Source organism: Xiphias gladius, chromosome 7, assembly GCF_016859285.1.
Source record: "Xiphias gladius isolate SHS-SW01 ecotype Sanya breed wild chromosome 7, ASM1685928v1, whole genome shotgun sequence".
Lineage (NCBI taxonomy): Eukaryota > Metazoa > Chordata > Actinopteri > Istiophoriformes > Xiphiidae > Xiphias > Xiphias gladius.
This window is the reverse complement of record NC_053406.1, coordinates 20,058,724-20,073,772: the sequence shown is the minus strand read 5'-3', so window position 1 is coordinate 20,073,772 and position 15,049 is coordinate 20,058,724. Positions and strand designations below refer to the sequence as shown.

The 15,049-nt window shown below is 41.0% G+C and overlaps 1 protein-coding gene across 2 annotated transcripts in view; it reads left to right on the top strand.

The window, feature by feature from the left end:
* Positions 1 to 10,466, top strand: part of pitpnm3 (PITPNM family member 3) — an 84,384-nt gene extending 73,918 nt beyond the window's left edge. For both annotated transcript variants that reach the window (XM_040130046.1, XM_040130045.1), the window contains exons 14-20: positions 2,241 to 2,357; positions 2,463 to 2,611; positions 2,843 to 2,992; positions 3,213 to 3,396; positions 3,610 to 3,738; positions 3,823 to 4,224; positions 6,027 to 10,466. In XM_040130046.1, the coding sequence (XP_039985980.1) occupies positions 2,241 to 2,357; positions 2,463 to 2,611; positions 2,843 to 2,992; positions 3,213 to 3,396; positions 3,610 to 3,738; positions 3,823 to 4,146 (1,053 nt within the window). In that variant the 3' untranslated portion in view covers positions 4,147 to 4,224; positions 6,027 to 10,466. The remainder of the gene's footprint in view (positions 1 to 2,240; positions 2,358 to 2,462; positions 2,612 to 2,842; positions 2,993 to 3,212; positions 3,397 to 3,609; positions 3,739 to 3,822; positions 4,225 to 6,026) is intronic.
* The last annotated feature ends 4,583 nt before the right edge of the window (positions 10,467 to 15,049 follow it).

Here is a 15,049-nt window from a genome sequence, read left to right as displayed (position 1 = left end):
TTCTTAAAATACTCCTAGACTTTCACCTTGAAGCACTAAAGCAGACGACACACACAATTACTTGATACTTCTGAGCCGTGCAGAGTAGAACAATCAAGGTCACATTGCTATCCAGCGAACCCGCCTTCTATCTGCCATTTGCAAAAGACAAGAATTTAGTGACTACTTGCTTTTCATGAGTCTAAAAATAGAACTGTATAACCAGAGTACCATGGAAACATATCTATATTTGAGTCTGAGGTTTTCGCTTCCCAATGTCATCTTGTTCATGTCTCACCTCGACCAAGTGATGTGTTTTTGATGTAAGTTTTTAAAGCAAAGCAGCTCTGACAAGTTGCCCCATCCATTGTGTGGAGACTTAGAGCTGCTCCGTGCTGATTCAATCTGGGCACAGCCAGCTCATCTGCTGCAGAGTGATACTATTCAGTGGGGCTTGGCATCTATTTCTGATCTTCCTCTGCTTGCTAAGAGGTCTTTGTCGCAGCTGGAGAGGGACCACTTGTATAGCTGTTTTTTTTTCTGTACTAGCTTCTCTTTCGCTGGCAGGGTTGTGAATCTCCAGCTCATCTCTACCCCACTTTTGTCTGGTGATACTGAGGCACATGTTGCTTTCCTGTGGACACATATGAACACGCAGAGGGTTCTTAGTGAACTGTGTCGGGGGAAATCTAAGTAGATATTGAACAATGCCAAGCCTCCTCACATCACATAGGTCTGTGATTTTTTTTTAATGTACCGTGTTTGTGTGTGCTCACGCGCAGGTGTCCACATATATTTTACTGTGCGTTCTTGCCATCACTGGATAAGTAAGTGAGCACTGACACTGGCAAACAGTTAATTGTTGACAAAGCTATAACAGAATAACAGCTGGAAATGTTGAACTTCATTGTTATATGTCACATCCCTTAAATCAGTTATCATTAGCTGGTGTGTGTGAAACAGTAAAATACAACTAAAACATAGGTTGATCACATTAGCACTTAGTAATATTTATTATGTGCAGATGCTCAACCATCTTACAGTGAGTGCTGTCAGTAAATAGCAGAGCATTTTCAAGTGAACAAAATGTCATCGCAGCTTCTTGCTCCTGATGAAATCACAGCAATAAAAAAAGACATTTATTGCTGTTGCTTTTGTTCACTCAGGAAGTTGTACTTCTTTTGTAGTATGTTTATATAATTTTATTTTTAAAAAGTAAACATTGTATCAGCTCTTCATAAGTATAAATCCTGCACAAGCTTGCGGAGGAAATAGTATCTTTTATCTACAGGGACACAACCACATTTCAAGGTGTCTGAAAAGATGTTGAAAAATAGCATGGATGCCAAGCAGAGTTGCCCAGGATAAAGTAAGGATTACAGAAATGGCATAGAAGTCAGTAGGAAAATTTTGGTCCTGGTGGCCCAAAACAGATTTTGAGATCAATACATTAAAGTGCTAATAATATGCTATTTAAATGCAACCATCTCTGCAAGAAGAGATTTAGGGATTACTGTTTCTCTGCTGGCTCACTTGGAGGTACGCACCGAATGGTGAAATATGGAAAATAGAACAAGACAAGCAAGCTTAATAGAGTGTTAACACTCTTTTTTTCTAAGGTCCCACAGTACAGAGGCTTTTGGCTGGGCATTGAAATCTGGAAACGCAACACATCAAAGCAGAGAAAACCTCAGTTGTTTTATCTAATGTTGTGTAGTGCTGTATGTCTCAAAAGCTTGTAAAGACAGGTCATGCAAGGGCTAACATCAGTGGTGATTTTAGTGGAGCCTTACTGTAGCTCTGGCAGACGCAGAAGTCATTTCATACTTATTCTACATACTGTCTAATCATACCCTCACATCTCAGGGGGTCCACATAAATATTTGATGTTCAATCTATCCGCATGTACAAACACTGAGCTCTGCATCCTGATTGCTACGCCACTGACTGGTCTTAGCATTTTAACTCCCGACTCCAGTAAACAAAAACAATAAAGTTGCTCGCCATAAACCCCAGCTCTGCCGGGGGGTTTGTGAGCTCATTGAGAGTCCGCATCGATTCTTGCTAAGGTTTGAGCATAGTAGTTAATTCTTGACTTTGGTAACATTATATGTAACAAAAGAATCTCAACTCAAAGCATCAGAGGAGCAGAGCCACACAGACAAAGTAAAATGTATAGTATTGTTGCAATAAAGGGTCAAGACTGTGACGTTAATGTCCTGAATTAAGTATTTGATGATCCTTCTTGTTGTCTACTGTAGAATGTCACAGCCAACCACAGGGTGAATGATGTCATTGCCACAGAGGATGGACCTCAAACTCTGGTTGGTCGCTTCATGTATGGCCCCTTGGACATGGTCACTCTGACTGGAGAAAAGGTGAAAAGCGGCAACTTTATTGTATTTCTGCTGATATTATAGGTTTAGGTTCGTGTAAGAGAGACTGAATTTAATCTCTGTGTTGACGCACCTTGCCCTTGTCAGGTGGACATTCTGCTGATGACACAACCTCAGTCTGGCCGCTGGGTGCACTTTGACACAGAGGTGACCAGCAGCAACGGCAGAGTCACATATACCATACCCAAGAGTAAGATGCTCGGCCTGGGCGTCTATCCGATGAAAATGGTGGTCAAGTAAGCATCCATGTAGGATGCCCTTTCCAGAGTGCCGCATTATCAAGACGTAGCAATACATAGAAAAAGGAGAGAATTATTAAATTAAGTTCCATGTCCGTGTTCTGTATCAATGTTTAAGCTTCTAGCTAGAGAGTGTAGGATAATGGGCGACCTTGAAGGGACTAACAACCATGTGTAGCAAATGCAGTTTCTCATTTCTTATGCAATCTCTCTCTTTTCTATCCCAAGGGGAGATCAAACGAGTGCAGAGGCCTACCTGACTGTGTTGCCACGGGGCATGGAGTGTGTGGTCTTCAGCATCGATGGCTCTTTTGCTGCCAGTGTGTCAATCATGGGCAGTGACCCCAAGGTCCGCCCTGGAGCTGTCGATGTCGTCAGGTAACTGGTAACAGCCTCTGAATGCGTGTGGGTGAGTGTGTTTTTGCAGGCATGTGTGCGTGTAAATGAAATTCACATTAACAAAAAGGTTCGGAAGTACAAAAGTGAATGTGTCTGTCTGTGTACACACCAAGCCTTTTAAGCATGTCCTTTGTTAATGCCACTCCTGATCAAAATGAATACCTTTGAAGTGTGTTTAATGTTATGTATTCACATGCAGGCACTGGCAGGACCTGGGATATCTGATTATCTACATTACAGGCCGCCCTGATATGCAGAAGCAGCGTGTGGTATCTTGGCTCTCGCAGCACAATTTTCCCCATGGGATGATCTTCTTTTCTGAAGGCCTGGTTCATGATCCCCTGCGACAAAAGACCATCTTCCTCAGGAACCTCATACAGGAGGTACACCTCTGAGACAAACCATCGTTCTGATGTTAACTGGGCAGTTAATCTTTCCTATAAAGCATGTGAGACATGTTGTTCTCCGCCCTACATTGATCTCTCTACTTCTCTCCTCCGTGTAACTCTTTTTCAAGCTCACAGTGTTTTAGCCTTGGGTTGAACTGCATTGAAATGCCAGATGCATCTCGGACTGATTATTTCCTCTCTCACCAGTGTCACATTAAGATCAACTCTGCTTATGGCTCAATGAAGGACATCTCTGTTTACAACATGCTTGGCCTCAGCCCCTCACAGATTTATATTGTTGGCAGACCTTCGAAGAAGTACCAAACTCAGTGTCAGGTAGTTCAGTTTTTTGGTTTTCCTCCTGGTTTTTGTCATTTGCTTTAATCGTCTAACGACACACTTTCTATCTGGTGCGTGTAGTTCCTGAGTGAGGGCTATGCAGCGCACCTGTCCACCCTTCAGTTTGGGCACAGAGCCAGACCCAAGAAATCCCCTTCGGTTCGTATGGTCCTAAGGAAAGGCTCGTTTGGTCTCTCAGCGAAGCCTGACTTCCTTTGTAAGCGCACCCACCTGCGCAGGACCATGTCGGTGCAACAGCCCGACCCGCCGTGCACACCCAACCCAAAGCCTGAGCGAGCCCAGAGCCAGCCGGAGTCTGATAAGGATCATGGGGGAGGAGGAGGAGGAGGCGGACAAGGTGCATGGGGACGGGCCTCCATACATCGTGGAGACACGACTCCTTGACATCAGAAAAAGGGATGGAAGTATTGCAGGAGGACAGAAGAAGAGGAGAACAAAGGAGTCTTAACGTCCAGAGCCAAGGTGAGATCTTATTATTTACATATGCTAGAGTTAAAGAATAATTAAGGGTTATAACAACTTGTATCTTATTTTCGAAGCTTTGGCCACCATTCTTGTCGGTATTATTACCTTCACACAGGGCAGAAAGCACAAGTCAGACGATATACAAGCTTTAGGCTGAGAATATGAAGGGGAACAGAATAAAATATATGTTTTTTTTAAACATCACAGTTTGCAGACTAAGTCCTTTTCAGATGTAGTTCAAGATTGAATTTTCACCTTGCTGTAGTTGTGCAATGAGAGACTATTACTAACATTTCAGGAGCACTTGCTTTCACCTTCAGTACTCTAGATAATCTGGTGTTTTCTGTTTGCTTGCTAACAACCTGTCCAATTACTTTTTTTGTGTTCCGTTTGACTTGCACAGTTGTCCTTCGCAAATAATGAAGGTTTATCTCTTGGGACAGAGCAATGTGAGGCTGTTCTGTACTGCACTGTTTCAAGAATGGAGCTACAAGGCACATTATTTAGTTTTGTTAAAAAAATTTAAAAAAAAAAAGCTATTGAAAGGTGTTCCGTGCATTTTGGTTGTGCCTGTAAGCAATTTCAGTTTTTAGTTCACACTCAGGTAGACTAATGCTGCACTTCCATTAAGTTGGGAGACCTGTAAGAGAAAGATTAAAAGAAAAATGGTCAAATTCGAGGTAGAAGAGGCTGACATATACTGACTTTTATTCCCTAGTATGGGTCAAGGTCCAAAAAGGTCACATCCGACAACTCCGATAATGCAACTTGATGGCGTCCATAATAAACTCCCCAGAGCAGAGCAATGACATACATCAGTCCCACAAATTTTGTCAAAACCCACCCAAATAGCTGGGGACAAAAATAGGGCTGAAATGTGCAAACATCAAATGGAGCGGTGATAGCTGATTTTGTGCCCCTGTCCCCTTTTGCACATTGGAAAACAAAGGTCCTCTGCCGTTCAAAGCAAACTGCACAGGCTTTGTCTGACAGCCTCTGATCAGACGGTAGCTGAGTGCATCAAAGTGAAGACTATCAGAATATGCACGCTCAGATTGCTGCAACACCTGAGAAGTTGTGTTTTATTGTTTCCCACTTAAAAGTAAGAAGCGCTTTCACATTAAAGGCAGCAAACATTAACATAACATTAATAAATCCCTGTTGAATAATGCAGCCTTTCACCTTTCACTTCAGTGCATTGTCTGTTAAGCCTTTAAGAGCCCAAGGCTCTGCAAGGCAGTGACACAAACACAGATTGATTTTTCTCACTGTTGTTGAGTTCCGACACAGTCAATAAACGTCCACCTTGATTAGATTATGTTGTTTGGTGTACCTGATACATTACGGGCTTTACCCTTTCAGTCATAGAGGCATTATTATTTTTATAAATAAACTCAAGTCTAAAATCACAAAAGAAAAGAAAAAAAAAAAACAACAGAAAAGAATAATAAAAGAAGGAAAGTAACAATAGATAATTTTTCTGGACGCTTACAGTATACCTGTGGCAACCTGAGTAAGAGATTCTATTATTAGCAGCCACCACCTGTGGAGGACTAGATGAAAATTTGCCCATGATTATAATTATGTAATATATTGATGAGCTACAACCGCAACCGCGCTTGAAATCCGGTCATTTCTAGATTTGGAAAATTTTGTCTGGCAAACTGTGGCGATTGGAGCTGTGTCACTGTGAGAGCTTGTAGGAACAAATATTCTGATGCAGAGCACACAAACAATCAATGTGTCAACTTTTCCTAGGATGTGAGAGACTTCCCTAATTTTCCTCTCTCATTTGACAGTGTCACCTCTACTTACTGTACATGTACATTGGATCCTGTGCTGGTATCCCTCACAACTCAGCTTTACCTCCTGCTTGGCCCTCTACACTTTGCCAACTTTCCGGCGTTTCTTCCTGACCTGCTCGTGGATAAAGTCACTTAGTCTTCGTGCCTGAAATTTTAAGAAGATGCTGGGGATAGCAATGATTTTTGCAAATGTCTTTGTCAAGCTCAAATTGTGTCCAATTGTAAATTAAGATGAATGTACTGAAAATCGTAAATACGTACATATTCATGCACCCACATGCTTCAGAGGATGAAAATCGTGATGCCTGTGGTGACTTTGAACACGCTGAGACCTTGCCCCAGCTCGAGGAGCAGATTACAAGATGCTGCACCACACTCTGATGCCGTTCAGACTCCTGTGCTGATAGGTGGTCATGTTGACTGACTCCTGCACTGATGTAAATACTCAACACACATCATCCCCCTGTGGGCCTCTGGACACAGAATCACAGTGACATTTAGGTTCAATCTGTTCATGAGCTCTGCGATCTGGAGCCTACATCAGCCGACCTCGCTGAACACTGGCCTCTGCCTCCATTTCGCTCCCTCTGTTGGAATGTCTCTCTCGCGATGAGGCTGGCCTATTACTCCTGCCCCTGCCCCCCCACCTTCCTTCCCCTCAACCAGTCAGGCAAAACATGCCTTTCGACAGCCACCTCCAACCACAGCCGCTGAAGCACTGTGGTGTGCACGACTCGGTCCCCGGGGTCGCATTTGCACTATCGAAGTACACCATAGTTGTTCTCAATTTAACTGTGGTACTAGCTTCAGAAACAAAGAGTTGTATTTGTATTTTATTGCACTTGTAGTTTTTGTTTTTCCTGCAGATTGTGCACTGTCACTATCTGTTGCTTACTGTAACTACTGGAGGAATTAAACTCGAATAGTTTGTAGGAAAGTGTTGATTTGACCAAAAAATGTTTACAGATTGATAGACACAGCTGTAAAAAGTAATCAGCTCTAATTTATCTCATAATTCCAATGACAGTTTAATTATCACTATTGGCAACGTTAGTTTAGTTGCTTGGTGGTAACAGTAGCTTGCAGGATGTTGTACAGTAGACCCCATGCCACTTGAAAGTCCACCAGGATGCTGTCGCATCCATTTATTACAGCTGCACTGGAACCAATATATTTGTGATGAAATCTGATGCTGTCTTGTGCACTCAAGGTTGAAATGAGTCTTACTGTGGCCATGTTTAAAACTCTGTGCAAGTCAAACATATTTTTCTATGAGGAAATACTGTAAATAGAAATATTTTCAGTGTATGTTTTTGAACCTTTTGTTGTTTGACTTGTTGGATGGTTGATTTTTTGCCTTAAATTGTATTTGATGTTGTGTAGAGATACAAAATAATTTTATCTGTTTGACCAAAGTAAAGAGTTTAACTGTTACATCATGAAAAAGTGCATTTTATCTAGATATTTTGCTTTGACATGTTTTAGAAACTGTATATGTGTGTGCGTGTGTGTGTGTGGGTGTCTAGCTGTTTGTTGTGGAGTTGTATTTGCTGTGAATGTGAAGACAGTGATGACAAGTAAAGGCCTCTGCAGAGGAATCAGTTGACACAGGGAGGCCAGTGTTAACATACAGTACCTGCACGTTCTCACTGCAGCTCACTACTTTTCAGAACTGAGCGTTCATTTTTATAGGTTTGGATTGAAGCAGTGTGTCAGAGGATTGCTTGGTTGAGGTTTTTCTACCTGCTATGAAAGAAAAGGGGCGTATGAGTTCTTAGGGTGTCCTAGTTAAAGGACCAGTGTGAGGGATTTGATTGCAGATTCCAGCCAGCTGAATACCCCTTCCCTCACCTGTTCCTTTCCAAGCGTGTGGGAGAACCTACAGTGGCCTTCAGTTAACGTAAAAATGTGAAAAGCCCTCTCTGGAGCCAGTGTTTGGTTTTTCCAGTCTGGGCTACTGTGGAAACATGGCAGAGCAACATAGCGGGCTCCGTGGAAGAGGACCCGCTCCCTATGTATATATGAAGGACTCATTCAAAGATAACAATAACACGACGATTCTTAGTTTCAGGTGATTACACACTAATGAAAACACACTTATGAATGTTATATACCATTTCTGCCAATAGATCCCTCTAAATCCTACACACTAGTCCTTTAACTGTAAACCTCCATAGCAGACTGGCACATACAAGCCAGGAAGAAGCTATCTTTGGCTCTTTTTCTTTCACCTCCTGTACATCATAGGTGATCCAGTAATTAGCTATTTGAATACTACTAACTAGGTATGACTCCCCTGTAGTGCTAGCCCTGTAATTGTTGCATTGCTTGTTAATTGTATAAAGACAATACCAATATACGTAACTTAATTTTTTTTTAATTGTTAAAAAAGAAACATTGTTACCCAAGCAACTAATAATCATTTCCATCAATGTACACACAATAATCAAAGTGACTCCATCAGTCTAACACATAGGGATATTTTCCTACCATGATGATACATTGGAGGAGTGAATTTTAAGCTGGGCAGCATTTTAGTACACCAATGTTAGTAAATGGCAAATAATGATCTAATGGTCAAATGATGATTTTTCTGTGCATGTTAATGATTTGATATTGTTGAGTAATGGCTATCAATTGTCATGTTTGTGATACTCTTAACTGATAATAGAGTAGTTATTTGTACATGGTGACTAATTATTCATGAAAATAAATTAAACCACCACATGCTGAGTATAATGAAAATCTGTACTTAAATTTATGATACATAGCTGATTTTTTTTCAGCAGTAAAAACAGTCTGTAACTGTAGGCCATAGCATATGGTTTACATCATTTTTATACTTATTAAACCATTCAGTGACCCCCTCGTGTCCTATGGATGGGGGCTCTGTCATCCTAGGAGGAAACCATTCCCATCAGGAAAGAAATGTTTCATCATAGGATAAAGGTGATCACTCAGAGCAACTTTGTATTGTTTTGCAGTGACCCTTCCCTCTATTGGGACATGTGGACCCAAACCATACCAGCAAAAGGCCCCCAAAGGCGTAGCAGAGCCACCGGATCCCCTCACTGTGGGGATCGAGCATTCAGGCCCGTATTGTTCTGTTGGTGTGCGCCACACATGCGCTCTTCCACTTGTCAAGAATATGGTGAAGGATGACTCATCTGACCAGATCACGTTTTTCCACATCTCTTTAGACCAGTGCCTATGGTTATTACACCATTGAACTCTCAGATGTGCACTACTGACCCATGAGCGCAAGGTCCTGCTTTCCCTCCGCATGTACACCTCTCTCTGCATCTCATTCAATTGACCACATGGCGGCTGACACAGTCGTGAATGAGCTTCTAACTTTATCTCTGACTGATCATTTTACAAGTTAGAAGACGGCGCTGTTATAAAATCAGGATTTTAGCAGCGCAGCGCAGCAGCTTGGAGATGGCTTGGAATCGACTGCTGGTTAACATGTAGTCTTAATGGGCCGAGTTTTAGCCACTGTTACATACTTGTTCCGTCGTAAATGAGAACAGCTTTATTGGGAATTAGGCTGGATTAAAATACTGTATATGTGAGCACAGAGAGTCGGAGAGAAGCAAACAGATAAAGGGCTGAAAACCAGCCGACACTAGGCAGAATGCAAATACGACACGCTGGCATCAAGAATATGCTAGTTAGCGTATTACGTCATCTAGAGACATTTGGCGACTTTTCCAGCAGGCTTTAACTGCTTTCCACTGAAAGTAATCGTTTACAGCTGTTCCATAACAGTTTTCAACTATGTCCTCAATTTCGCTCACTAACCATGCGCGTTAATAATTGCTTAATTGTAGCATGCAGTGCACCTGTGTGAAAGCATCTAGATTTATCATATTTCTCCACTCATTTATTCAGGTTTTTACTTTAATATGTCACCCTTCTGTAAATCATATGAATTCCATCTTCATTTTATTCTTAGATAATAGAAGTAAATAATCCTTTATAATAGAATAACAGCAGGATATATTATATAATGTAGAATTATTTTATTTACCGAGAGTTTAAAGTGTTACACAATTATTGTCTTCAAATAAATATGAATGACCTCTTACTAAGTACTAATTAATGTTGTCAGATAATTAGTATTCACCAAATCATGACTTAACTGTTGGGTATTGACCTAATTTGCCATTCATTAACAATTCTTATGACTTAAAAATTAAGCTTATGAAAGTTTACTTACATGATGTGACAGATTCTTTGAAAATTGTTGATTTTATTCATTGTTGTGGTCTTATTTTTGGTCTTATGGGTATCTGACACTGGTCTTTTGAACATATGGAGAAAAAAAACCTTGTTTCACTGCTGCACAGTTTATTGTTTTGCACATATCTCCTGTGATGATGAACATGTTATGGTGTTTATTAAACTCAGTCCACCTTTCATTATTGCATAAATAAAGATATTTCACAGTTGAATAATTAGGTTTTGCTCCAGGGGTGTCTTATTATTCCTTCCACATGCTCCTCATCTCCAGAGGTGGAATCAACTGCAACAAAACTGTTTTTTATGTCATGGTCCGGATTTTACTGTGGGGCATCAGACTTGACTCTGATACCGGCTTGTTTAGATATTGTAAAGCTTACTGCGTTGTGAAGTAAAACTTGGACACCTCACTCCAAGTAGTACTAAACTATCTGACCTATAAATCAGCCGGTTTAGCATTCGAAAGTATGGCTGTTACATTAGCAGCCGCAGCTGTAGGCCTTATTCTGCCTCAAATAACCATCAGAGCAGCACTTTTTCTTAACCAATAAATGGCTACACGCCTGCACTGATTGCTGGAAATCAAACCAGTCATACATGCACTGCTCAGTGCTACACCACAGACTGCAGTGTTAATAAAAGGAGCAGTGGATTTCAGGCATGCACAAATCTAGACTGCTGTAATTTAGAGCTTTTGAGTTACTGACAGTTTATTCTTGACTTTGAAAAGTGGTGACATTATTTTGTTGACTGTTCGTTCTTGAAAGGGTCAAGAATGAACTTTCAAGCTTACATGGCCAAGAAGCTCTGCTCCGAATCCAGACTAGTCTACAGCTTAGCTAGCAGCTCTGTGAGGCTGTACTAAGGAACAGTGGTGCTTGGAGCTAATGCTCACATCAGCATGCTACGTGCCAACAATGGCATTGCTAACATGATGATGTTTACCAGCTATGTTCAGATGCAAATTAGCCCTAAACATACATACGTACATCTGAGGATGGTGGGATGTCATTAGTTTTGCAAGTGTTTGGTACTTATTCAAAATACTGAACAAGTTATATTTTTAACAGTTTTGACGGAAACGTATGGGATCACCAAAATTATAATTCTGCCTGAGGGGAACTTGAATGTCTGAAGAAAATTTCATGGCAATTCGTCCAATAGTTGTCAAGAAATTTCACTAAAACACAATGGTCAACCTGCTGCTGGCACTAGAGGGAAACTGTCCATGGATCACCAAAGTCAGTACTCATTATTGAACCTGTGGGGACTATGAATATCAGTACAAAATTTAATGGAAATCTATCCAATAATTGTATCAGAAATGGAAATTTAACATCTGCAGATCCATAATAACTGAGCTAACTCAATCTGCTAATAAAGATCAGGTGATGTGATGGAAAACTTCTGGACTACTGGATCTTGTGGTGAGATTATTTTTTCAACTGCCAGGGTCTAAAGCCTATAGAGCCTATAGAGTTACTGTAATGCAATATACTATACCATAAACATTTCTGAACGGTTGAGTTGAGGTAGCTCACCTTGTTAAATCTATAAGTGTTAGAAGCATGTTGAGTATTCAACATGCCATATTGAGCCTGTAAGTGTTTAAATTGTCTAATTTTTTTTTCAGAAATATGGGCTCTATTTCACAGTTGACTGAACAGATCCTGAAAATATGGGTAATTTTATCAAATTGATTAATTGCCTTTATCACAGTGAAGGTGAATTAGACAACAACTGCTGTCTTGAATCTGTATAAAGTGTTTTATCCTACCCCAGGTATCTGGTATAATGAGCTGGAGCTGTGATTCTCCAAGCCACATTTAAACATCATTAGTAACATATGGTCCAGGAAAACAGGCAAGAAATTGTTCCCCTGCGAAAGAAGAGACTGCTGGTTTCTTACATTGCAAGCTGCACGATTCACAGGAAAGTCAGTCACAGGGAAATCTGTGATTTAAGTGATTAAAACTTAGCAACCGTCTCTGGCTCACAATCCTCTTAATTTGTGACCCTATTCTCCCTGTTGTTATGCTCATTTGCGCAGAAGAATTCAGTGTTAAAAATGCAACTTCTTTCTTTGCCTTTAGTTATTTGTTTTTCCCAAAAGCTGCTCAGCTGATCAATATCTTGAATCAAGGTCATTTTCCTTTGAGAGTGCACTGTCGCTACTTCAGAAATAGACTTGGTGCTTATGTAAAAAACGAAGAAAACGTGAAACAAAAAACTCTACGTCATTCACTGCTTAAACTGAAGCATCTGCACTTTATTCAGCCAAAGTATTTAGGTACAGGGCCTTCATTATCACTTATGTTGATAAAGGCAAAGGCAAACAACTCTCTCACACTTAAGGAAACAGTCGGAATGGCACAAAAAAAAAAAAAGGAAACATCCACTGAGCAGCAGTTCTGCGGACGGGAACACCTTGTTGATGAGAGAGGTCAGAGGGGAATGGCCAAACTGGTTGGAGCTGATGGAAAGAATATGGTAACTCAGATAAACACTCTTTATGACTGTGATGAACAGAAAAGCATCTCAGGATGCACAACATGTCAACCCTTGAGGCGGAAGGGCTACAATTGCAGAAAACCAAGTTTGGTTGTTTTGACCTGAATGTAAATTAGTGTCAGCTAGACACCCTATATAGATTACATCTGTTGCATTGCTTTTACCTATGTAACAATATTTATCTGTATTCCCCCTGTTAAGCAAACTAACAGATACTGCAGATTAATTAAGTAGTAAGGTCAGTGTTGTCACTAATGCTGATCCCAGACAGTGGTTTGGTGCTGCCTTAATTGTCACCCTTGCTGTGGTAACGCCTCTGGATATCTGAGACTTTCAGGTAACAAGATCTGAAACGTGTTGAAGACGGATGGACCTGATTTGTGAATCAATGTATGGCTTTTTGCAGGGATTTTTGTCTTTATAAGTAGGACTCCGATGATGCTTTTACAGTCAGCGAATGTGAGGCTTCCTCAGTGTGGTGCAGCCAAGGGGCGAAGTTGTGCAAATAGATGCATGCTGCAGCTACCTACTGTGATACTTGCTCATATTCTGAGGATCACTGATGACACTTTACTCATAAGACATGTTGAATTAAACAGAGTGCCCACTTTGCATTGAGCATATTTAACATAACACATGTAGAATCTGGAATACTCTTCAAACTGTACAAGGTAATGTTTGCATTAGATAGATGTTTTCATCCTTATGTACCTGAGTTCATGCAGTTTATGCTCTGCAATACAAAACAAGTCAGTTACCTGGCAGCAGCTTAACACTTAGCATGACCTCTAGCTCTGTTCGGCATCAATACCTGTGAATCAGCCTCATTGTTATTCCAAAATAGCAGACTGGAGTTTAATTTGTTCTGTGATCTAGCAGGTGATTTCTGGGTACCAGGGCAGTGATGAGGAATGCATTAAATTCTGAATAGATCAACAGTCCAGAGCAGCCCAGAGCCAGAGAGAAAGAGATATAGGGAGATATATTTCTTGAAGCCAGGCAGCCTTGTTTCTATTCAACATAGGAAGCCTCAGAAAGCCTTATTGTAAGAGAGGTGCACACATTCTTAACCAAAGCGTATTCCTGTAGTCACCAAGGAGAAACAGAGATAAATTTTTGTACCCCTGGCAAGCCATCATGGAAACACTAGGTCAGTTCATTTATTTTACATTCTCTATGAGGTTGTCTGAATTAATTATACGTTAAAATAGCTTTGATTAAGTAGTTGCTGCAGCTTTACATTTGTCATGAGATTGTTTACTAGGCTTAATGTCTGCCACCATGGTGACACTGGAATAAATGGTTTAGCTGTTTGTAAAAGGCTAAGAAATGACCAAAGGGATGGACTGCATCAAGATTAAAAATAGGTCTGAAAATTATTCTGGAGGGCACATCATTGGGTAGAGGCTTGTTCACTTGGATGCGTACTGGTTTATTAACCTGCAACACAGCCTCTGAATTCAGTCCTGGGTCACAAGAAATTTGAAAGAATTTGGAAACCCACTATCTTACAATGCTTTCGGGGAGGGGGCGGACTGTAGATTGCATTTGAGGAGGCAATTATCTAAAATGCCGCCAGGAAGAGAGGGTCAGATGCTGGAGCCACATATCACCGCTCACAGTGGCATCAAATGTGACAGGCTTTGTCCCTTCATAGCAGAGCTCACATCTTTCACTGCCATCATTAACCAGAGACATCAATATTTAATTGAACTTAATGGTCTGACTGGAAAAAATGGTTTTGAGCCTTTTCTGCTTTTTATGTTTAGTGACTTTTATGTAATCTGGTGGATAGAAGCTAAACAAGTAACATCAGCTGTATTTTCTTTTGGGTGCCTACAAGCAAAATGTCTCAATTGTAAAACACAGGATTCTACTGTTGTTTTTACAATTTTATTTCATTTGTTTTCTCCACTTTGGTATTTCAATTCAAACCCATGATGGTAAATACATCCATCCATCCATTCATCCATTTTGTGCTGCTTATCCGGGGTCAGGTCACAGTAGCAGTTGGTTAAGCAAGGTAGTAAAGACGTCCCTCGCCCCAGCAACACTTTCCAGTTCCTCCTGGGGGACCCAGAGGCGCTCCCAGGCCGGATGAGATGTGTTGTCTCTAAAGTGTGTTCTTGGTCTACCCTGGGACCTCCTACCAGTTGGATGTGCCCTGAAAACCTCCACTGGAAGGTGCCCAGGAAGCATCCTGATCAGATGCATGAACCATGTCAACTGGCTCCTTTCAGCAAGGAGGAGCGGCTCTACTC